Source organism: Vulpes vulpes, chromosome 14 (genome assembly GCF_048418805.1).
Source record: "Vulpes vulpes isolate BD-2025 chromosome 14, VulVul3, whole genome shotgun sequence".
NCBI lineage: Eukaryota > Metazoa > Chordata > Mammalia > Carnivora > Canidae > Vulpes > Vulpes vulpes.
This window is the reverse complement of record NC_132793.1, coordinates 96,203,751-96,226,867: the sequence shown is the minus strand read 5'-3', so window position 1 is coordinate 96,226,867 and position 23,117 is coordinate 96,203,751. Positions and strand designations below refer to the sequence as shown.

Below are 23,117 nucleotides of genomic sequence, written 5' to 3'. Positions count from 1 at the left end.
GTATTCAGAGTGGAGTTTTTCAACTGAGCTGACAGCGAGTCTGGGTCCTAGGGCATACAGAGAAGTCAAATTATGTTGAAAACCATTCTGCCTGGGGGTGTATTTGCCTGCTTAAGTTGTTAGTGTGTTAGAAACCAATTTCTTAAGACTGCATCTGGTCCTCTAAACATTTTTTGTTGAATGCTGAGGAAATCATTGGACTCCTTTTGTTCTTGAAGTTTCTCTAGTAGAAGAGACCTGGCACTACATAAATTGTGAATTGGAAGAATGACTGAAGTTATAAAAGGTGCTAAAAACAAATGATTAATAATAGCCTGATGCAGACGTTGCTGATAATGACTATAAAGCTTAGTTGTATCTAGCAGAGATGGACAATCTTTGTTTTTCAATGATGGGCCAACTGAGCTACAGAGAAAAATCAGTGATGGAATTTATAAGTAGGAGATTGTTTTAGAAGAGAATCATAAAATGTTACATATTCTCATAGAATTAATTGAACATCAAGATTTTGCTACATATAAGCAATAAAAAGTGTGTTTTTGTTGTACTTTAGGGCCATTTAGGGAAGAAAGTTAGCAGAAGAAATAAGGGAAAGTAAGAAATGAGATGCAGAGGGGAAAAAATAGCCTGAGAAAGATGTAAATAATTAAATGGAGAAGGATGTAGGGAACTGCAGGACAGAGGCTTAGAGACCAGTGAGGCTTAGGGAGAGACAGGTGGTGACTCTCAGTAATCAGAGGAATTGTCACCGCAGGTACAGAGTCTCTGGGCTCTCAGGACACTGCTGTGCAGAAGGGGAAAGCCACGTTGCATATTCGCAACCCCAGGCATAACTTCCGTGACAGTGATGAACATGGTAAAGAACATTTCTCCTGCATTTGAACCTTGTGGCAAGCTATGAGGTCAGGATTTTCATCTCCGTATTACAGATAGGGGAAGCAAGTCACAAGTGTGTTAAATGCCTTGCATAGGGTGCCACAGGTAATGTTTGGCTTTCTAAATCTCTCGTGTTTTCTACCTGCCCCCTTCACACATTCTGATGACTTTGGTGTGGGCTGACGCCCAGAGTTATGTCTAAATCAGAGATTATCTATGTAATTCCTACTCTGCTTTTTGAGAAAAATGGTTGGAAGATGACAGCCATTTATTATGCGGTCGTAATATGGGCTAAATCACCCACCAGAAATAAAGTAACACTGACTAAACGTCTCTTTTCCCCAGCTGACCTGTGAGGCAGATGAGCGATCTGTTTGCCAGCAGGCCAATTACAGGAGATGTTGTCTTCTGTTACCTGGTTCTGCAAACCTCACATCTTGGAATTCACAAGTGAATGCCTTGTATGTGGCATTTCCCGGGTGGCCTAAATTACGTGCTCCAAGGAGCTGCTGTCCAGATGAAAAACAAATCACACAAGGTGCCTCATTTACCAGTGCTGTCTGATGTTTCACCAGCGCTACCCTGCTGAAGCCTCACTTCCCACCGGTACAGTTGGGATAGCTGCCTTGGCAGCTTCTCATTCCATGCTTTGCCCCACTGCCTGCATAACATTGCTCCTGCTCAAGAACCTCTTTGGCTCCCCATTGACCTCCAAGTCAAGGGCAGACCCTCAGCCTGGCCTTCAAGGTTGTTTTATTTCTGATTATTCCTCACAGTGTTCTAAGACCAAAAGATCTTCCCTGCCTTATCCCAGGTTGGTCTGAACTGTACCCTCCACCCCCATTGATCTTTGCTGTTGGAATGTTGTGACCCCCACTCATCACCCCCTGTTCATCCTTGTCATATCCCAGAAGCCTGGAAATATTTTCCTTCAGTGCAACCAAACATATGCTCTCACTCCCTTGAACCCTCTACCACTCTGTTCCCCTGTATGGTAGGCTGTGATATTGTTTGCTGCTTTTTGCTCTCCCCAGATTATACAGTCCCAAGGGGTTGGGATTGTCTCTCAGTTAGAATTACATTTCTTGTACCTGCCATGGAGCAGGCCCTCTGGAAGCGACTTGGAAGTCACGCAGAGCATGTGCACCAGTGATGAGGCCAGCCCTTTTAGTGGTGCACCTACTGTGCACCAGCTGCTGAATCATGATCTCATCATGCTCACTTATGGTGCTGTCCAAGGCCGATTTGAACTGGAGGCTTCCTTGCTCCCATGCTGCACCCAGATGACCACGTTGCACTGTGGTAAACACCCACGCATGCACAACCCTTCTGCTGTGTCCATATAGGGTGTCTCTGCACACACAGACCTCTACCTGCCTGTGTCTTAGAATTACCTGGGAGCTTTGAAAATACCCATGCTGGGACCCAGCTCTCACAAAGTATATCAGAGTCCCCAGGGGGTGGGGAAGGCAGTAGTGTTTTCACCAGCTCCCCAGGTGATTCCATTCCAGGTCCCATGCTCCCAAGCCAGAGTAAGAAAGTTCGCAGCCCTGGGAGGGCTCCTCGGAGTTCTCCTGACCTTTGGCTGTCTTCCTAAGAACTTCTCTCTCTCTCTCTCTTTTTTTTTTTAAATAATAAACTTATTTTTTATTGGTGTTCAATTTGCCAACATACAGAATAACACCCAGTGCTCATCCTGTCAAGTGCCCCCCTCAGTGCCCGTCACCCATTCACCCCCACCCCCTGCCCTCCTCCCCTTCCACTACCCCTAGTTCGTTTCCCAGAGTTAAGAGTCTTCATGAAGAACTTCTCTTCTTAGTGAGTTCCCGACCACCTCCGAGCTTTTGAAGGTGAGGAAGGGCTCATCTGTACGTGGCCATGGTCTCTGGGTCCCTCCTCTCTTGGGATAGACAGCATGGACTGGAGGTCTCCCTTTTGGGCAGGGTCCCCCTTGCTGCAGCTGGCCTGAGTGTGCCTCAGTCATCCTAAGAGGTGAGCCTCCCCAAAGTATAACCCCAGTTTGCCCATGTAAGCACGTCTGTGTGAACTGAAAATGAGGGAGTGCTTTCAACTTGATCTAATTTTAAAAAACAGACTTCTAATCTTGAGCAGGGGCAGGTTTGTTGATGATGGGAAGGCCAGTAGAGCAGTGGTTCTCAAACTGTGGTCCCTGGAGCACCACCATCATCACCTGGGAGCGGGTTAGACTATAGATTCCCAGCTCCACCCCAGACCCGGTGGTACGCTGAGGTTGGGATCTGGCAGGGATCCAGTCCGTGTGGTTTTGGTGTCACCGAGGTTGAGAAGCACTGCCCTAGATTGATGGTGAGTACCCAGGTGGACCCCTGGAGTCTTAGAAAATCTTGGCCTCCTGGGGCTCATCTCAGTGTCTGGAAAGCAAGTGCTCCAGGAGATTCTGAAATGCAAGTTTTTTTTTTCTTTTCTTTTTTTTTTTCCTGAATCCTGCTAGTAGAGACCTGATAAATATTGCATTCTTTTAATAATAACTTCGTATCCACTTGGCACAGGGTAAGGACACTTTTCTTTTCCTCCTGGAGTTACGGCTCCTTCGTCTCTAATTACCAAGACATCTTCCATCCGTTCGTTACCCATTAAGTACAGACAGTCATTCCCTTTAGCACACATCTTTCTCATTGCTGGATTGTTCACTGCCACATAAAAGCCACAAGTGGATTTTATGGCCTCATGCATACTTAATTAGTTCATCTTCTCAAAATTGTGTTTTAAGTGAGTGGAGACATTAGCCTCTGATCTAATTGATCCACAAAACATCTTTTCAGGATGTTTGCAGGGCCCAGCAAACATGATCAGAGGCATCCTTGGGGTTTGTCAGAGACTACAGGTCAAGGAGGTGAGGATCCTACTACTTTTTGTCACCCCTTGTGGGTTGCTCTGCAAAGAACAGGGTTGAGGCAGGACAAGAGCTGCAGGCACATGCAGCTCTAGAAGAGCTGATTATTTTTTGTTTTGCCCACAGCTGTCTCTACCTCCACCATCCTTATCTGTCATCATAAATGTCCACACCTGTGTGATATTTTATGACAGGGCACACCTGCCGGAACAGAGCTGTTGTCATGTTTCAGAGATGCCGCCTAATACGTATGTCATTAAGCCCCATGGCAGGAATGAAAAATGACTTCTGCTCCAACCCTTCCCACCTGCTACCCTCCTACCTCTGTTGTCCTTTACTCCCATCGTGGAGGTCACCAGGCTGCTGGAGAGGACTCTAGCGCACCCAGAGGACCCTGCCTGGATGCGTTCCTGCACCCAGCCTCTTCTGGGCATCTGTCAGGACTCTGCACAAAGGGCCGGATGAAGCCTTCTGGAGCCTCCCAGGCAGATAGACTGTGGTCTTTTGTACACCTTAGCTATTGCAGGGCCTTAGCTGTTACAGGCCTCAGGTAGAGCCCTTGTTCCATTGTGCTTGTTTGTGTTAACAAAGCAAAGGAGTGAATAAAGGAAGCCTTTGTCTTTTCCAATGCAGGCCTTCCAGAAAGAACTTCTTTGGGAGTATTTGAAAGCCATTTTGATGGGACCAGACTGGCTAATAAATTTCTTTTCTTGACAATTGCAAATACTTGGTGCCTGAAAAATGAGCTAGCCACATAACCAGGGCTGACTTGAGTGGTGAGCTGGCCTTGACTTGGTTAGAAAGTGCAGTACAAACAGGAATTAGATTAGAATGTGGGCAACAGAGCGGGTACACAGATGTCCCATCACCAATACCAGTGTTAGGACCCTGTTCTGCTGAGCACACCCACAGGGCCATCGCTGAAGGAAGAGTCCACCTCCTTCAGCATGTGGGTGCCCTGGCATTAGTGCTGTGCTGCTGACCCCAGACTGAGTCCCCTGGGGGCTGCAGCCTCACCCTCGGCCCCACTCCTGACCAGCTGAGTCAGAAACTCGGGGAAGGACCAGGCATCTGAACTCTTAAGAGGTTCTCAAGTGCTTCCAATCTAGGTAGCTTTGAGAACCACTGGGTTGAAAGGGTGTTCCAACAAGTGGGGTTGAAGATGAGGTTGGGAGGAATCACCTGACTACTCTTGTTTTTCATAAGGTACATAGAGACATGCTCCTCCTTACAGGTATAGCTGTGTGTGGGTCAGAGGCTGTTGGATGTACGGGTTTTGACAATGGGGCACATACACGTTTGGAAGAAGGCTAGATCGCATGACTCTGTTCCTCCCATTCCTTAGCACACCGCCCAGTGTCTCTGGAGATAGAATTCTGCTTCTAGCAGCTTCACATATTCTCTCCACTTTTCTTGCCACTGTTCTGTGCCTTTTGTCTCTCTGTTCTCAGTAATAGTTTGCTGGCATTCTTTTTCTACTCTTCTACCATCCACTTGCCACATGATGGCCACACCTGGCATGTCTTTTGCTTTGATGTTGCTGGATGCCACAGATAAGTGATAGTGGTTAGACAGTCCTAACCAGCATTTACACCTGTATGTTGTTGGCTCCTGGTTCCTGGCACTCGTATCCTCATTTTATAGCTGGGAAAGTGAAAGCATAGGGTGAACTGCCTAAGGTCACAGCATCAGGATGGCCCCAGAGCCCTGGCTCTGTACCCCTCTCCCTGCACTCTCCTGCAAGGTAGGGAAAGGCTGCTCTGTGCTAAGAAACCTTTTGTTATTTCCGATCTTCATGGACATCCTGCCAGGTTGATGTTACTGTTCCTGTTTCACAAAAATCAAGGCGTGGACAAGTTAAGCAACTTGACCAAAATCCTAGAGCTAATTAAGGGAATGATAGCTGGGATTCAAACTAGGTGTTCCTCTCTCTGTGCTATGCATTTTTTCCCACCACACTGCTTGAGATTATCTAATTTCTTTAGGGTGGCATCTGTGGCTCTTTAGAATCTGTTACCAATCCACCTTTCCAACCACTTTCCATACTATTATTTTTTTATTTTTAAATTTTTAAAAATATTTTTTATTGGAGTTCAATTTGCCAACATATAGCATAACACCCAGTGCTCATCCCATCAAGTGCCCCCCCTCAGTGCCCATCACTCAGTCACCCCAACCTCCTGCCCACCTCCCTTTCCACCACCCCATGTTTGTTTCCCAGAGTTAGGTGTTTCTCATGTTCTGTCGCCTTCCCTGATATTTCCCACTCATTTTCTCTCCTTTCCCCTTTATTCCCTTTTATATTCCCCAAATGAATGAGACCATATAATGTTTGTCCTTCTCCGATTGACTTACTTCACTCAGTGTAATACCCTCCAGTTCCATCCACGTCGAAGCAAATGGTGGGTATTTGTTGTTTTAATGGCAGAGTAATATCCCATTGTATATATAGACCACATCTTCCATACCATTATTAAATCATGGTAAAAAAGCCATCCAACTTTTGCTCACACTGTTCCTTTAGCCTGGAATGTTTTTCCCTGCCCACTAGGGCTATCAGATCTCCTAGGACAATAGGGACTCTTGCTGATAATACCCTGCATAGAACCCGCAAACAGCAGGGGGTGGGGGGCATTTGCATTTTCTCTGTAGCTCAAAAGCCCTAAAATAATGCATCTCCTCTTGACCTCCCACCTCGTGTGATGTTGCAGCATGAATGTAATACCCACTTTGTGTTATAGCTGTGCTTGTCTGCCTTTCTGCAAGGTGGCTTCTTGGGGACAGGTATCACCTCTTCCTTTTTGCTGTGTGTGTGTCTAGGGAATTGCCAAGCCATAAGTAGAGGTTTAATATTTGTTAAAACAGATGGAGGGCAGACTAGAATACAGAGGTGGGGAAAGCCTTAAAAACCTTCCATCCAGGGGACCTTGGCAGGTCTGTAGTGCACAGAACAGTTGAGGAGGATGTGTTCATTTGAAGGTCTCCAGGGAAATGTACGTTGGAAATTTCCAGAAGGAAACAGAGCTAATGATTATCCCAATGAGCTAATTTAGCATGTCCATTTTGCCAGCTAGGTTTTTGTTTTATTGTCTTTAGGTATGCTTTGCTAACCTCCCAGTGAAGAGCCCCTGGCCCCCGTGCCCTTGAAGCGTGGACCTTCTAAATAGGGTGTAGTTGGGAGCCTGCGAAAATGGACTTCAGGGCTTGGGCAGGAATCCCGAGCCCTGTATGGTGGTGGCGTGTGGGGAAGGGGAAGTTGTCTCCCAAGTGTAGACAGTATCTTTCAGGATGGAAACAGGTGCCCAGAAACCAACCAACCAACCAACCAACCAACCAACCAACCAACCAACCGTCCTGCCATTGGGAAAGTTAACTCTTCAACCCCCGAGTCAGGGTTGTGGCGCTAAGTATCTTTCGGATTCTTCAGGTTTCCGTCCTTTGCACAGGGGGCAGGGGCGGGGCGGCCGGTGCACTGCGAGGCGGGGGGGGGGGGGGGGGGGGGGCTCCTCCCCGGGGGTGTCCATCAGCCCCGGCCTTGACGTGTGGTTCTGTGTCCGCAGGTGAGCGTCCTGACCACCCTGGAGCGCAGGTTCAACCTGCAGAGCGCCGACGTGGGCGTCATCGCCAGCAGCTTCGAGATCGGGAACCTGGCGCTCATCCTCTTCGTGAGCTACTTCGGGGCGCGCGGGCACCGGCCGCGCCTCATCGGCTGCGGCGGCATCGTCATGGCCCTGGGCGCGCTGCTGTCGGCGCTGCCCGAGTTCCTGACGCACCAGTACAAGTACGAGGCGGGGGAGATCCGCTGGGGCGCCGAGGGCCGCGACGTGTGCGCCGCCAACGGCTCGGGCGGCGACCAGGGCCCCGACCCGGACCTCATCTGCCGCAGCCGCACCGCCACCAACATGATGTACTTGCTGCTCATTGGCGCCCAGGTGCTCCTGGGCATCGGTGCTACGCCCGTGCAGCCCCTGGGCGTCTCCTACATCGACGACCACGTGCGGAGGAAGGACTCCTCGCTCTACATAGGTAGGCGCGCCCCGGGCCCCCGCGCGCTCCCCTGTGCCCCCCGCGGTCCTGTGCCCCCCGCGGTCCTCAGCCTCCGCTGCACGTCTGCCGCGCGTGTGGGCTGCCCCAACTTGGAAAAATGCAGGACACCTGAGCTGCACCCCCAGCAAGTCGGTGTAGTTGGTCTGGGGTGCCACCTGGGCGGGCGTGGACTGTTTGGTTTTTTGAAAAAATATTCCCCAGGTGATTTCACTGCGCGGTGGAATTTGAGGTCGCCTTTGCTGGAGCGTTAAGAAGCTGTGAATGGGAAGCCACGGTGGTGGTGGTGTGTTGGGAGGGGGGGGTAAGGTGTATTTATCTGCCTTTCGTGTGTGTGCGTTAGCCACCAGGCTATACTTGGGCCCTACACGTTGGAAACCCCAGTTTTTGACAATTAGAATGATCTGCTTCTCATCCTATTAAAGTTCAAAGGGGGAGATGATGGTATTTCCCGCATTTGGTATCATTCAAAGTCGGTGACTTCTGGCAACTTTCTGTAATGAGGATATAAGCAGGAGCTAGATATTTAGGAAGGAATAATGTACATGTGAGTTTAAAAAAAATTATTTTGCATCATGGCTTCTGATATTTTGTGCTGGCAAGGTGGAAGCCATTTATGGGTCTAACATTAAGAAACCTCGAAACGGGAGTCCTTACAACAAATGGGGTCCTCAGTCACAGCTTTGGGGCACTGGGGCATGGTCATATATAGGGTGAAGGCCTGCTGAACATTTCTATTCCCCGTTCGTGAAGTGTAATTTTGCCTTCTGCAGGCAGTGGTGGTGTTTCAAGCTCTCCCCACTCAGCACTAAGCTTTGACAGAATTACCCCTACCTGTGGAAACCTTTTGCTTTCCAAAGCACTGTGCCTTGAAGTATTGTTAATTGCCATATAAAGGTTTAGGTTGAAATAGAACTAGAGAGGCACCTGGGTGGCTCAGTACATGAAGCATCTGCCTTCAGCTCAGGTCATGATCTCTGGGTCCTGGGATCGAGCCTTGTGTCAGGCTCCCGGCTCAGTGGGGAACCTACTGCTCCCTCTGCTCCTCCACCTGCTTGTGCATGCTCTCTCTGTGTCAAGTAAACAAATCTTAAAAAAGAATAAGATAGAATTTGGCATAAAGCTTTGTACCTGTTGAGCTTCCACCATGCTCTGCCCAAGGTTTCTGAGCTAGTAGGGTTTGGCATAGTTACATACCTCCATACCGAGCTGAGGCTTTCTCAGCTATGGAGTAAATGCTTTTGTTAGACAAAATATGTTGCAAATGTGGGTTTCTGCTCTCTGAACAGGCTTGGTGAGGAAAGTGGAGAGTGTGTGCCTCTCTGTCCAAGGATAGAGCAGCTGGAGCCTGGTTGTGACTTAGCTTTCATTATGATGTGGAACACAGAAGACTTCCTAAGCTGAAGATGGCCAGACCCTCTCCCCATATGGTCAGGGTAGGAACTAAGGACATTGTTTATGTTTTGTTGTTTCTACAGCTGGAGTGACAGCCACCCCACGTGAGTCTCTTGCAGACTAGGACATGGGCTATGGCATATAGCCACATAGCTTCCTGGGGTTCGGCCAGATAATTGGTCTTGGACTTGACTGATGTTACCCTAAGACCCTGGGAGAGATGTTTTCTGGTAGCAGTAACAGTAAGTAGATAAAGCACAGAAAAGGAGGTGGGGAATGTAAAGCTGAGGTCTCGTTTCTGATGATAGATTCAAGCTGAAAAATTTCTCCCCACGATCCCTCCTTAAGTCCTTTCAGTGCTGAATCACGTCTGCTTGGGGCTTCCTACCTGGGGCAGCAGGCCCAAAACCCTCTTCTGGAAGTCTACCCTGCTGAGTTAGACCATGGTCTTTCCCCGCAGTGCATAGGGCCTGGTTTATAGGTGCAAAGCTGTAAAGTGAGGAGGTACTTTGGTTTTGTGTGTAGCAGATGGAGACATGGGCAGTAGGGCTGACCATTCAAAGCAAAGGGCCTTTTCCAGTTGAGGCCGTGTCCATGTCTGTGGGATTTGCTGTGAGTCTTTGTTAGCAAGAATGTTTCAGGCTAATTTCTACTTGGGCACCATTTTTTTTTCTTCTGTGATAGCTAAACAGAGTTGGAAGTGTCTATTTGTGTGGTACATGGACCTCTCGGTGGCACTGGTCCATCTGGCAAATTCCAAAACATGACCGTACATAGCCATTGAGATGGGCTCTCTGAGTGCCTCTGAACTGGTTTCATGGGTCTGTGTTTACAGGGAGCAGAAAAGAGGAAGCCTTCTGCAGAGATAGGCCTCAGTAGGTGGTCTTATCCCACGCATGCTTTGGATTCTCTAGGAACAATCTAAGAAGACCACAGTATATGCAGAGTGTAACTGGTTCCTTCATTTGTCATACAGGACATTAAAAACAATGTTTGTGATCATGAGAATATTTTAGCATTTATCTGCTCTAATGGCTTTAATGCCACTTAAAGCTTTGGGATGTCTATGGGGGAACCTACTGAATGGGACAGATGAATTATAGCCTTATATATTGCCTGCAGAGAGGAGGAAAGTCTGAAGGGATGGGCACTGGAACTGTTTGTCTAGATGTGTGCCCACCAGGGTGGAATAGCATGTGTGTCCCCTGGTTTCAGCTCCTACAAAGCTGGTGAAGAGAGTGAGGCCCATAACCATCTGGTCATATGCCTAAAACTTGAGTGTGGATTGGAGATGGAAAAGATGATAAATACTGCCTTTGTAAAACACAGACTTCTTCACAGCTGATCCTTTCCTGTGAATGTCCAAAGAAAAGGGGATGATGACCATGTAGGCTCAGCCACAGGACATGGGTGGTAAGACTTACCCCTGAATTGTGCGTGTTCTGAGTCACCAGTCGCTCCTGGGGGCTCACCTGTGGTCACGTCGTGGACGCTCTAATGAAGGGGAAATTGAAGCATTCCATCTCAAGTCAAGCCGATATTGTCCTCTGAAGTGACTGTTTGCTTTGGACTATTGTGGCCGTGCCACTGCCAAGCTCCTGAATTCCTTGATGGGCCATTCACCAGGGGCTTCTCTGGCTGGCACCATTCTGCAGCTGCCCCTCTGTGTGGGGAGGGAGCCAAGGGAGCTCATTACCAGGGACAAAACCCGCTGAATGGGAACACGTCTCTGCTGGCAGGCTTCTCCCTACCGTACAGTGCGGAGCCAAGCCTCACAGAGCAGCTAGACAATGACCTGTGGCTGGCACGTGGCATCCTTTCCTCCTAGAGGGACTGATGGGGTCGAGTGGCAGTGGAGACCATCTGAAATGACACATGACCAGGGTCCAAGAGTCGACCTTTTGGGAGTCTCCTCAGTGAGCCTCTGGCCCATGACACAACCTCCTGTTAGCTCAGTTTTCTTAGCTGTTCTGTTTCCCCAAATTCAAAACCTGGGAAGTCCTATTGTAGGCAAGAGTAAGTAGGATAATATAATGGACTCACTCAGTGTGTCCTTTGTTAGGTCCCTGGGTCAGTTGGTTGCAACCTTGTCCTGTTTGAGGGAAAAGGTGAAATGGGAGTGATAGATTTTTAAAATAACTTTATTCCTGGTTGAAAAGTATTCCAACTTTTCAACTGTTGACAACTTTGGAAGTACAGAGAAAGAATAAAGAATCACTACTCTTAGCTTTATGATCATATAAGATCTACCCCCCCCCCACACACACACACTGCATTGGTATGCTTTTCTACCAAAAATGTGTTTAGGGGTACTGGGGTGTGCAGTTGGTAAAGCATCCGACCCCTGGTTTCAGCTCAGGTTGTGGTCTCAGGGTCCTGAGATTGAGACCCGTATTGGGCTCTGTGCTCAGCGTGGAGGCAGCTTGAGACTTTCCCTCTTTCCCTCTCCCCCTCCTCTCCCAAAATAAAGAGATCTTTAAAAAATTGTGTTTAGGGCAGCCCCGGTGGCACAGCGGTTTAGCGCTGCCTGCAGCCTGGGGTGTGATCCTGGAGACCTGGGATTGAGTCCCATGTCAGGCTTCCTGCATGGAGTCTGCTTCTCCCTCTGCCTGTCTCTCTCTCTCTCTCTCTCTCTCTCTCTCTCTCTCAATAAATAAATAAATAAATAAATAAATAAATAAATAAATATCTTTAAAAAAATTTGTGTTTGTAATAAATGCATCTCTCAATATTTGATGCACGTTGCCATGTGTTACTAAATATTTTTCTGTGGTGTTGCTACTGCATATGTAACATTCTCTTGCAGATCTCTACCGTAATGTTTAATGCCCTCTATTGTTGGACATGTGTTTTTTTAAAGGGTTCCTAGTTGTTAATGAGGCAGACAGGAACAGGGATTCTGAGAGATGCAGTGACCTGCCTGAGAATACTTAGCTGAATGGAGCCAGACTTCGGGTCTGACGGTGAAGGTTTTCCCATGTACGTCTAGGGCCTGTCACAAGGCTGGGGTTGTCGGGGCGGGGGGGGGGGGGGGGAGGGGGGGGGAAGGGCCGGCGGATGGTCCAAGGGGTCAGGTACAAGTCAGGACATTGCACAAGACTGCATGAAGCCTTCAGGAAATAAAAATCACAGGAGCCCGGCAAGGAGGGAAAAGCACAGTGTGCCTCACAGCTGAGGGGAGAGGGTGGGATCAGAATGGGGAGTGTGTGTCAAAGCCTGAGATGGGGGAGTTGGGAGGCAGAGGGAAGGGTGGTTCGGGCTAATAGTCTAGGGCAGGGTTCTGGAACTCCTGCTGCTCCGAGTAGACCTGGGTGTAGATGAGAGCTGTCACTCAGCTGGTATATTCCGCCTTCTGCTTCCCTGTCTCCAGCGATGCAGGGTACTCCCCCCCCCCCCCCCTACTGGATGTTCATTCCCTTCTTGAACCATGATAGCCATTAGGTAATTGTGCTTGTGTTGTGTTAGAAATCCATCTGTTTACAGCTTCACACACGCTGCTTCTGATTCTGCCCCAGTATCTCATTTTGAGATAATGCTAGAATCCTAAATTGCTGCAAAATACAAAGAAGTCCCCATGCCCTCCATCCAGTTTCCCCCAGTGGTAACATGGCACTTAACTGTAGCACAATATCAAAACCAGGAAATTAACACTGGTACAGTCCATGGAGTTTACTCAGATTTTACCAGTGTTATATGCACTTATTTGTGTGTCTGTCTGTGTGTGTATGTATATAGTTCCGTGCAATTTTATTACGTGTGTGGGAGGTCTTGAAACCAGATCATTTTGAGTCTTGTGTGTTTGGCGGACCTACACACAGGCAGCAGTAATGCATGCACGCACATGTGTGCATACACAGAGGGAGGATATAGAGAGAGAAGTTTTAGGTAGAATGGCAGCTGGCTAGAGGAAAACGAGTTTTCGAGAAGGCTTCCCGCGGGGGCCCTTGCAGACTGCCCGAACACACAGAGCAATTGCTCCCAAGTCGGGCGGCACACGTATTACACACAAACTTGTTGAGTTTTATTTTTTATCACTTACATCGAAACCCAGTGGAGCCCTCTGTGTTCCAGTTGATGCAAAGAGGAATTATTCTCAGATTTCATCTGTCAAGTGTTTTAGTGCAAAGGTCACTATGATACCAGCCAGCAACCAGAGAGAACCAAACTTCTCATCAGAGCCCTGGGAACCCAGAGTTATTTTGCTTCTGATGAGTTTTTATTTTAACTTGACATTGGGTAAAATGTGTTTTAACTCTCCAAAGAGTGTGGGTCGGGTATGGATCAAATACACTGTGACTGTAGTTCGTCTGAAAAAATAATTAAAAAGCTCTCCCTCATGGGAGCAAGCATAGCTCATTACAGTCTTGCAACTTCATTGATATTGAAGTTACCCTCATTAATTTCTTTTTCTAAAATAAATGGCACTGTAAAACTGGTCAATTTGTTTTGGCTCTGTTCCACCCCCTGTCCCCAGCTGCTGGTCACATGCCATTCTCAGTGTGTTTTAGCAACGTGCTAGGAAACGTGCATGTGGCTCTTATCTGGTGCTTCCATATTGCCTGGGCTGCTAGATGCTTCTTGTTCATTTTCAGCTGCTCATAATTCATGCCCCGTGGTTCATGGAATTACTTCTGTGCTCACTGCCTGCGTGACCTTGGACGAGACTCCCAGCGTGGGCTCTGGAGTCTGACAGTTTCGAGATTCAAATCCTGGCTCCCCCACAGACCTGCCACCAGGATTTTGGACACCTTTCCAGTTGACTCGAACCTGCTTCCTAAGCAGTAAAATGAGGCTGGGATCTACCTTGCAAGGCTTTGCCTCTCTATCCTTTGTATTAGGATCTTGTTCACGGTGGAGATTGATAAACACTGTCCTGTTCATTTTTATGGTCCTATCCTTACCATTTCTGATGTAGAAAGGAGGTGAGAATGAGTGACTTATTTGAAATACACAGGCAGGTCTCTTGACCAGGGTAGTTGGATCCTGATTTTCAGCTTGGGACATAATCCATCTAGTGGATCTAAGAATAGCAACCTCTTCAGTCCTGAATTAAATCAGCAGGGCTCTTCTTAGCCTGCAGACCCCTTCCTGTGGCTCATCTCAAAGTATGTAAAGTGCTAGCAGGGCCCCCCGGCAGCAGGTGATCTCCTCCATGTTAAGTCAGGGACACTCTAGAGTACGGCCATTGCCACGATGTGATATACTGGTTAGCTCTCTGGGTTTCGACACATTGCTTCCTAATTTGCTTCTTAATGTTGGCTCAGTTCTTCAAAAGAATGTATTCTCATTTTAGCAAAGCTGGGAAAACCCAAAATATAATAAGACAAATAATTTCTAATCCAGGTACCTATAGAAAGTTGTCAGTCTTTAGGTATATTCCAGCCTTTTTCTTTGGTCTTAACTAAAAACATATACAATGCTATATGTACACCTACTTTTAATTGATGTATTGTAAATTTATTCATCAGTTATATGTGAAATTAATGTATTAATTATGGTAACTGCAGGGTGTTAATCTGGAAATGTTGGACATTTGAGTGATGAACATCTTTGTGGCGATAGCCACATTCACATCTGCTAAAAACTTTAAAAGCTCAGGTTCCTGTAGATGATTCAAGGTGAGCTAGAAAAGCAGCCCTTGGGTCTTGCTGTGACTTTTTCCAAACTATGTGAGGCAGAAGCGTGTCCTGAAAGAGGCTTTGGGCCAGCCAGGAATGTTGATGCCTTTGTTCTGCAGCCCTCTCCCACATCTGCTGATCAGGGGTGCAACCTTGGCTTTTTTAAAAAAATATTTTATTTATTTATTTGACAGCAAGAGAACATAAGCAGGGTGAGCAGCAGGCAGAGGGAGAAGGGAGAAGCAGTCTCCTCTCTGAGCAGGAAGCCCGATGCGGGACTCGATCCAGGACTCCGAGACCATGACCTGAGCTGAAGGCAGACACTTAACCAGCTGAGCCCCCCAGACCCCACTCAGGGAAGCAGTCTTAACTGCTGCAGGGCCTCACCTTGCAAATGACAAAGAGCAGACTATCTGGAGGCTGAGGATCCAGGGGTTCTCGCTTCATCCCCTGCCATTTGTTTCCCTGGGAATGCAAAGTCCATTTTGCCAAACCTTCTGATTTTTAAGAGTGACTGGAAATCTGTATTTATAAGTGGACTAAAGTGCCAGCTCTTTGGGATCCCTTCCAAAAAACCCTGTGTGAGTCAACAGCATGTAAGCCAGCTCAAACATGTCGGTGGCTTGCCGTTTTGGACTCTTCGCTCTTCAAATTGCATTCACCTTTTGAATGGTGAAAAAATGAAACAAGAAAGGAAGTGGGGTGGTAAGGAGAGCAGTTGCACATATGGGTGCCACAGCCAGAATAAATAGTGTCCTCTACTGTGATTCCAGGTGGTATGGGGCATTGGGTTGGGGAGGGGAAGGAGGGCTTTTGCACAGGGCACAGTGGTAGAATGGAGCAGAGTGGATGTGTGCTCCAGAGCCTCTCGGGGTCCTAGTCTGGCTGAGGCTCGGCCTCTTGCCTCATTAGACTGGGAATCCCAGAGTGGAAAAGACGTGGAACCGTTCTTCCAAGGTAAGCATGTCTGGATGAAGGTAAGTGCCACTCAGTTTCCTGAAGGGAGTGTTGGAATACAGAAACCAGTACTGTCTTGGGGTTGTTGGGGCCTGTGGATGTTTCCTGTGTGTGTGAGCATCTTTGCTGAGTGATTTTAGAAGCTAGTTTTCGAGGTTTTGATAGACCAGGTGTAAGACCAGAGAGGCCCAGACTCCGCTAGAGAAGATTCTCGGGGAGGGTGAAAGATGCAGGGGATGAGGGGGTGGTCCCTCTTTCCGCACTCCAAAGGCTCATTATTTCTTTACTGCCAACCTCTTACTGCACCTGACTAGTGAAAGCAGACTCATTTTGTTTTTCTTTTCAACTGTAACACAGGCATTGTTCTTAAATATAAAAGATTCTGAGCTATTTTCCTGAATAGCATGCATATTCTTTATTTGTAGACTATTTCCTTCTTATCTAGAATAATCTTGGCTTTATCTCCTTTTTTTTTTTTTTTTCTCCTGTTCACCTGCAAGAAGCCTTGAGTGAGAGCAGCTGTGTGAAGGGTTTGGTTTCTGTGGAGAGTTGTGATTTGCTGCTCTTAACACTGGCATTAGAGGTTAATGGCCTTCCTCTTTAGTGGGAAGTGAGCTCTTCCTTGCTGGAGGAATTTTTTTTTTCTTTAGATTTTATTCATTCATCAGAGATACACAGGCAGAGGGAGAAACAGGCTCCTTGAGGGAGCCCCATGTGGGACTCCATCTCAGGACCTGAGCCAAAGGCAGATGCTCAACCCCTGAGCCACCCAGGTGCCCCTTTGTAGAGGATTCTTGTGCTGAAAGGTCTTACGTCAGAGTCATTGTTGTGGACATTTGCTTTTTCCCTGTCCCACACCTTGCTTTTTTGTGATGGAAAACTGCTTTTCCCCAAGGTGGTTCTCCTAGGCTGCAGATGTGATCATATGGTCCAGGCACGGCCAACTGTAATACAGGATAGGGCTCTCATGTACAGGGATTGGCCCAAGGAGTGTGACAACCAGAGTCTACCATGAGGTGGGACAAAAGGACTCAGTGACAGAGGTCACTTGCTTTTCCAGGACTGCTAGCTATAAGCACTCAGCAGAGAGGCCAAGGTCTGTCGTTGTGGCTCTGTGCAGAGATCTGGACCTAGGTGTGAAGACTGCACAAAGGAGGGCAGACTGGGGGAAGAGAAGGCAAGAGGGCTCCTCAGATCCACCTGTGCCTAAATCGAGCATCTAGCTCTTGGAATCCCAGTGACTTGAACACATAAATTGTCCTTTACAACATTTGCAGCCCAGAGGCTTGGATGCCGTGTCAGGTCACGGAAGAGTTAGATGGATTGCTTTCCTCTTCAGATCTGACCACACACCTTCCGACAAAGACCGTGTTCCTGGGCAAGGAAACACATGTAGAGCAGTTGTCCTCTGATCGCAGAGCTTAGCTCTTTTATGATGCCAAGCTGTCACCCATGGCCCCCTAAAGAACTGAAAAACTCCTGACCCTATGCATTCAATAAAAAGGGTTGCGTTGGAAGTTCTGATTTATCTTTTCATTATTTCATAGCATTTAAGTTCCAGGAAAGGGACCTTGAGGCCAAAAGTGATGCCCTTTCTGCTTTCTTTCTCCCTAACCACCCCACAACAAACAAAGTGTTTAAAAATAACTGGTTGGCAAGCAGGCTTTGTGCGGGAGCAGGAAGTGTTGAATGGCAAGTCGTGTATGAGGGCAGGAGAGCGTCCAGCATATCAGCTTATTATTCAGTGGTGCTGTTTATTGAATGGAAGACACCTAAGCAGCCCTGGCTCCTGTACTGGACTGATATTGCCAAAGCTACCTTAACTCCCTGTGATGTCATATTGTCAGGAGTGAAGACGCTAAATGAGTATGCTCCCTTTGTGACTTGGCTTTGCTGTTTCAGTCCTGCCAAGCGCTTTGTGGTGTGTGTGTGTGTGTGTGTGTGTGCACGTTCTTATTTTTGCTCACATGCAGCTGAAAATCTGAACACACCAAAGGGTTAGGTGGCTAAGGGGGACTCCTAAAAAAATTAGGTGTAGTTTTTAGAGCTGGGGTTCAGGAATTTGCCTTAAGAGTGTGAAGAGAAATCGGAGGCTACATAACTGGGCTGCTTGAACCCAAAGCTTCCTGAGAGTTTTTTTTGGGGGGAGGGATCAATGACCTTCTAAAATTATATGGAGAGGTGGGTGTACTCCTGTGGGGAGGCTTTCACTGGCTACTCCAAGAAAGGGGTTCATGACCCAGAAAAGGTTAAGGCCACACAAAGCCCTTATGTGGGGCAGACCCCAATGATGAGCAACTGGACGTAAGTGAAATAAAGATAGTTGAGGTGATGGGCTGTACAGAGTGAGATGGAATGTTGTTCACTGCTCAGCTGTCAACTTGATCTCCCTGGGGAGCCGCTGTAATTCCAACAGGAAGCACTTGGAGCATCACTCAGGCAATGTGGGTGAAAAGTCAAAATGTGTTCGCATGACTCTGGAGACATCCTCTCAGCCTTCCTCCTCCTCCTGTTCCTCCCTTTCCACCCCCTCCCCCAAATTCCTTTGGGGCTAAAATTTTCCATCCCTTCTTTCAGCCTAACTGTGGGTGTTTTGGGTAATATTCAGCAAATTTTCTGTGCTGGTTTGAACTGATGCACCGATAGGAAAATCAACTTTTTTTTTCTCTAAAGGCAAAAACATTTTAAAAATGTACTCAGTTCATTAATGGAATCTGAACTCTCAAAGTCAAAACTTTCCATGTGTTCTTACAAAGAACAATTCTATGGGGGCAATTAAAAACAGACCAGTAGGGAAAAAGTTCTGAGAGACCCCAAAAAATCATCTGGGGACACGGATGAACTTGGTTAAATTTGTATGGGCAGAATGTTTTATCCCATGCTTTTTGGGATCACTGCTGCACTTAACCCCCTTTCTATCTTTACCAATTCCCATTGCCTCTTATTTCAGGTATGGGATTGGGGGAAGGGCTTGGGGGAGACATACTTTCAATCTAATGTTCTGAGCACAAGTGGATGTGATTTCCCAGTGCCTCCCTTTCTGCCCAAGGCATTACCAATAAGACACATGTTGGCCCACCTGCCTTGTGGGTTGCTGATGGAGTTTACAAAGGGAATTTGGATTCCCAGCAAGAGGTCTCATTAGCACAGCAAGGATCTGATAGATTCTAAAATTGTGTATGGACACTTGGAACCTTTTGAAATCCATTGGTGTCTATTATTAGATCTAAATTATTTCACCTACCCAGTCTGTACATTGGTATCATGGGGCAGGGGAAGGGGAGAACCTTGCCTTGATTCAACCTGATCAATTGAATTGGCTTAAGCATGCATTAATACCTGTGAATCTGGGGCTAAGGGCAAAATTCAAAAGCCAGGGGGTAGCAGGAGAACAAAATGTCTCCTGTGTCGGTGCTTTTATTTTTTAATATCCACCTTGTTAGTGGTGGTGAGCAAGTGATTAATTTTAGGAGTCATTGTGGTCACAAAGAACAATTAACAGCTGTCTGCTTATTTGGACTAGTGCGTAAAGCACATGTGGGTTTGAATAAGGACTTTAACAACACTGGGCTCACTAGGTCTCTATGGCGTCTTGCTGTATGACACCTAGAGGATGGGCGCTCTGCCCGTGGTCTCGCTCCCTTCTCCTAAAGCCCAGGGAGACTGGAGTTGCTGTTCTTGTTGTGCACACAAACAAACTGAGGCAGAGGAGGTCAGGCAACTTGTCCAGGGTCCTACAGCTAGTGAGTGGCAAGGCCTGGCTGGTAATCCTCATCTTTAGTATCCCAAAGGGCATGTGTTTTCCACCATATGCTCCCCTCCTTTGTCCTTCGACATTGCTGTGCCCCCCACCAGCATAATAGAGGACTCCAAGGATACCCTACTTAGTATTAAATGTGCCCTCACTCAGTGACTTCATTTTTTTTTTTAATGGTTTTAATTATTTTAGAGAAAGTGCATGCACATGGTAGGGGAGGGACAGAGGGTAAGGGAGAGTCCCAGGCAGACTCCATGCTGAGCATAGAGCCTGACGTGGGGCTTGATCGCAGGACACTGAAATCATGAACTAAGCTAAAACCAAAAGTCTGATTCTTAACCAACTGAGCCACCCAGGTGCCTCAACTACTCCTTATTTACATGCATGTTTCTCTCTCTGTCTCTCTCTGCTATACCAAATACCTGGAAATGTTCCTGATTCTTACAGTAAAGTATGAAATGGGTATTGAGAATCTAGGCCAGGGGAGGTTGATGGGTGTATGGTGCTTAGGGCCTGGCTTCTTTGTGGGAATTTTGAAAACTCTTATCAGATAAAGCTTTGTTCCTATGACAAAAGCCACGAGAGATGTTTTCACAGTCTCCCTGTAGTAAAATGACAGACATTCACCAGACAGTTTTGTTTACTTTCTGGGCCCTGTAGCCTTTAATTGGTGTACAGTCATTGCTCTTACACAGCTTGGACTTGGGGTTTTTCACTCCCAGGAGTGGCCAAGCTGGCTGGCTTTGCTCTGCAAGGCAGGAGTGATCTTCTCCCCCACTAGGCTACAGCTGGGACGAAAATGGTAAAAAGGTAGAATAAAAAAGGCTTTGTGGATCTTGGAGGAACAGGTGAGATAGGAAGATGAAAGAACGAGCAGAGACCAGTGGGCTGGAATACTGTGATGCCAAAGGCCTTTTATCGTGGGGAAACTTTCAGCAGCCTGTCTGGCCAATCCTATGGTGTCCCAAAGACCTTCCAGAGTAGAAGATCCATGGAAATGAACTAGAAACAGGAGGAGTGGTGACCTGGTGGATCAGATGGTGGCAGAGACCTCCTCATGTTTCCTTGTCCTGTACCGGGATGTCCAAGTAGCTGCATACTCTTCCTAGCAGATCTCCTTAATCCACACTGCCCTGTGAGCTTGTGTAGGTGGCCTGCAGACAAATGACTGCCTCCTGTTGGTCCACCAGGGGGAGTGTAGGGCGGGCTCAGAGGGCAGACCCTGGGAACGAGCCACCAGGTGTTCAATTAGGAATGTCAGTGCAGGGGATCCATGGGTGGCTCAGTGGTTTGGCGCCTGCCTTCAGCCCAGGACACGATCCTGGAGTCCCAGGATCGAGTCCCGCGTCAGGCTCCCTGCACAGAGCCTGCTTCTCCCTCTGCCTGTGTCTCTGCCTCTCTCTCTCCATCATGAATAAATAAAATCTTAAAAAAAAAAAAAGGAATGTCAGTGCAGTGCAGAGGGGAGGTTGGGAGATGGTGCTCCTCCAGCTCATGACTCCAGATCCCTATTTTCAGCTTCCTTTTTTTAAGATTATGGTAAAAGCAACCTAAAATTCACCATCTTACCCATTTACAAAATATACTGTTTAGTAGTGTTACCTGTATTCATGCTGTTGTGTGGCAGCCCTCCAGAACTCTCTCATCTTGGTTTACTCAAACTCTGCACCCTGACCCTGGCAGCCCTGTTGTGCTCTTTGTCTTTGTGGGGTCTGACTATTCTAGTTACCTTTTCTAGGTGGAATCCTACAGTTTTTGTTCTCTGGTGACTGGCTGATTTCTCAAGGTCTATTCCTGTTGCAGCACGGTCACAATTTTCTTCCTTTTTAAAGGCTAAATCTTATCCTTTGTGTGTCCATACCACATTTTGTTGATCTGTCTATTCCTCCGTGGACATTTGGATTGCTTCCACCACTTGGCAGTGGTGAGTAGCGCTGCTCAACATCTGCGTGCAGTGTAATTCTGGCTCGTTAAGAGACAGCTCTCCACTTGGGTGTCCTAAGATGGTATTGAGCTCTGTAAGTCCAAAATTCACCTCCTTAAGTTTTCTCCTGAGTTAGCTTTGTCATAGATTCACTGTGTCCTTTTACTCCTTGCACTTAAAAATAAGCCACCACCTCTTACTGATCATGGCTTCTGGAGGTCTCTGGTGTCTGGGCCCATCCTCTCTTTATTCCCCTTCAGTACCCCCAGGTCAGGCCCTCCTTACCTCTCCCTAGGAGGAGTGTGTCTACCTTTGATACTTAAGCTTAATCTGACCTATGTCCAAGGTGTCCACCACAAAGCTCCAGAACAGGCTCTGAACGTTTACAAACCTGAAGAGATTCATGTTGTTCTGGAACCTTTGTTACAAAAGTTCCAAAGCCTCTGCATGGAATTTAACTGGGTTTCATTATATGCCCAGTGGGTAACGAAATATGGTTATGTGTATTAAAATAATGCACATATTTAAGATAATAGTACTGTACATCTTCGAGAGACTTAAAATAAGTTGACTCCTTTTTAACAGAGACCTACTAAATTTAATTGTTTACATAGCATTTGTGCGTTGACTTAACAAGTCCTGGGAGCTGACCATGGGTCAGTCCCAGTGCACGGTGCTGGGGATACACAGATGGATCAGACCTAGCCCATAAGACTAGTAATATCAGCAAACATTCATGCAACATGTTCTGTGGGCCAGAGGCTGGGTAGAGTTCTCTACGTATATTATCTAGTGTGATTCTCCAAGCAATCTTTTAGGTTTTCTTGTCTATGTTTTATGGAAGGAGATTAAAACACAGAGATTGGGTAACTGGCCCAGTAAGGGACAGTATGGAAACTTGAGGTGGGTTGGGGTGGGGGTGGGGCTTCTTTCTCCAAGGGATGTGTTCCTCTGCTTCCCAGCAAGCTCTACGTGAAACTATCATGAAGTCTAAGAGCTTGAAACACAGGAGGGCAGGATGAGACACCAGGCTGATAGGAACCTACACATGCATTTGTATATGTTGAGTTGGAAAATATTCACCAAATGTGCTCAGGAATATTTTACAAGTGTGAGTAATGACTCAGTGCCTTGCAAAGAGACACACTGTCTTCCAAACTATAGCTGCTGTTAGAGAAAGGAAACCATGTTCTGCGTGTTCTCAAAGCAAGGACTTGTGTAAACTCTGTCTTTCGTAGGTGTCAAATGCTATTCCTTGATGTGATGCATCATCTGGTCAAGGAAGTAACATGACAAAGCCTATCGCCCAGGCTCAGAAAGGAAGGTGATGTTTTTGAACTGGCAATCTGGATGTCTGGGGAAAGAGCTTTCAAAACTTGTAAGCCTTTGCAGCTGGGGAGATGGTCTTTACTTCCTATGAATCACATAGGGCTGACCTGAAAGGGACCACCTAGCCGTGTGTGTGTGTGTGTGTGTGTGTGTGTGTGTGTGTGTGATTGCACCATTGGTGGGATTTGCTATTCCTCACACAGAACACAAGCATATTCTTTTAAGAATACATTTCGTTCCTGCTGGAGATGATTATAAACAAGTAATGCACGAGCAGTGCTCGTAGGTTTTTAAAGTTGCGGTGGAAGATTTGGTCCGGTAGCTTGCTGCCTGCTGTGCTGTTGC

At 47.1% G+C, this 23,117-nt stretch overlaps 1 protein-coding gene across 2 annotated transcripts in view; it reads left to right on the top strand.

Annotated features, from left to right (window-relative positions):
• SLCO3A1 (solute carrier organic anion transporter family member 3A1) overlaps positions 1-23,117 on the top strand; it is a 303,056-nt gene that overhangs the window by 54,817 nt on the left and 225,122 nt on the right. For both annotated transcript variants that reach the window (XM_026001469.2, XM_026001463.2), the window contains exon 2: positions 7,309-7,774. In XM_026001469.2, coding sequence (XP_025857254.1) covers positions 7,309-7,774 — 466 coding nt within the window. The remainder of the gene's footprint in view (positions 1-7,308; positions 7,775-23,117) is intronic.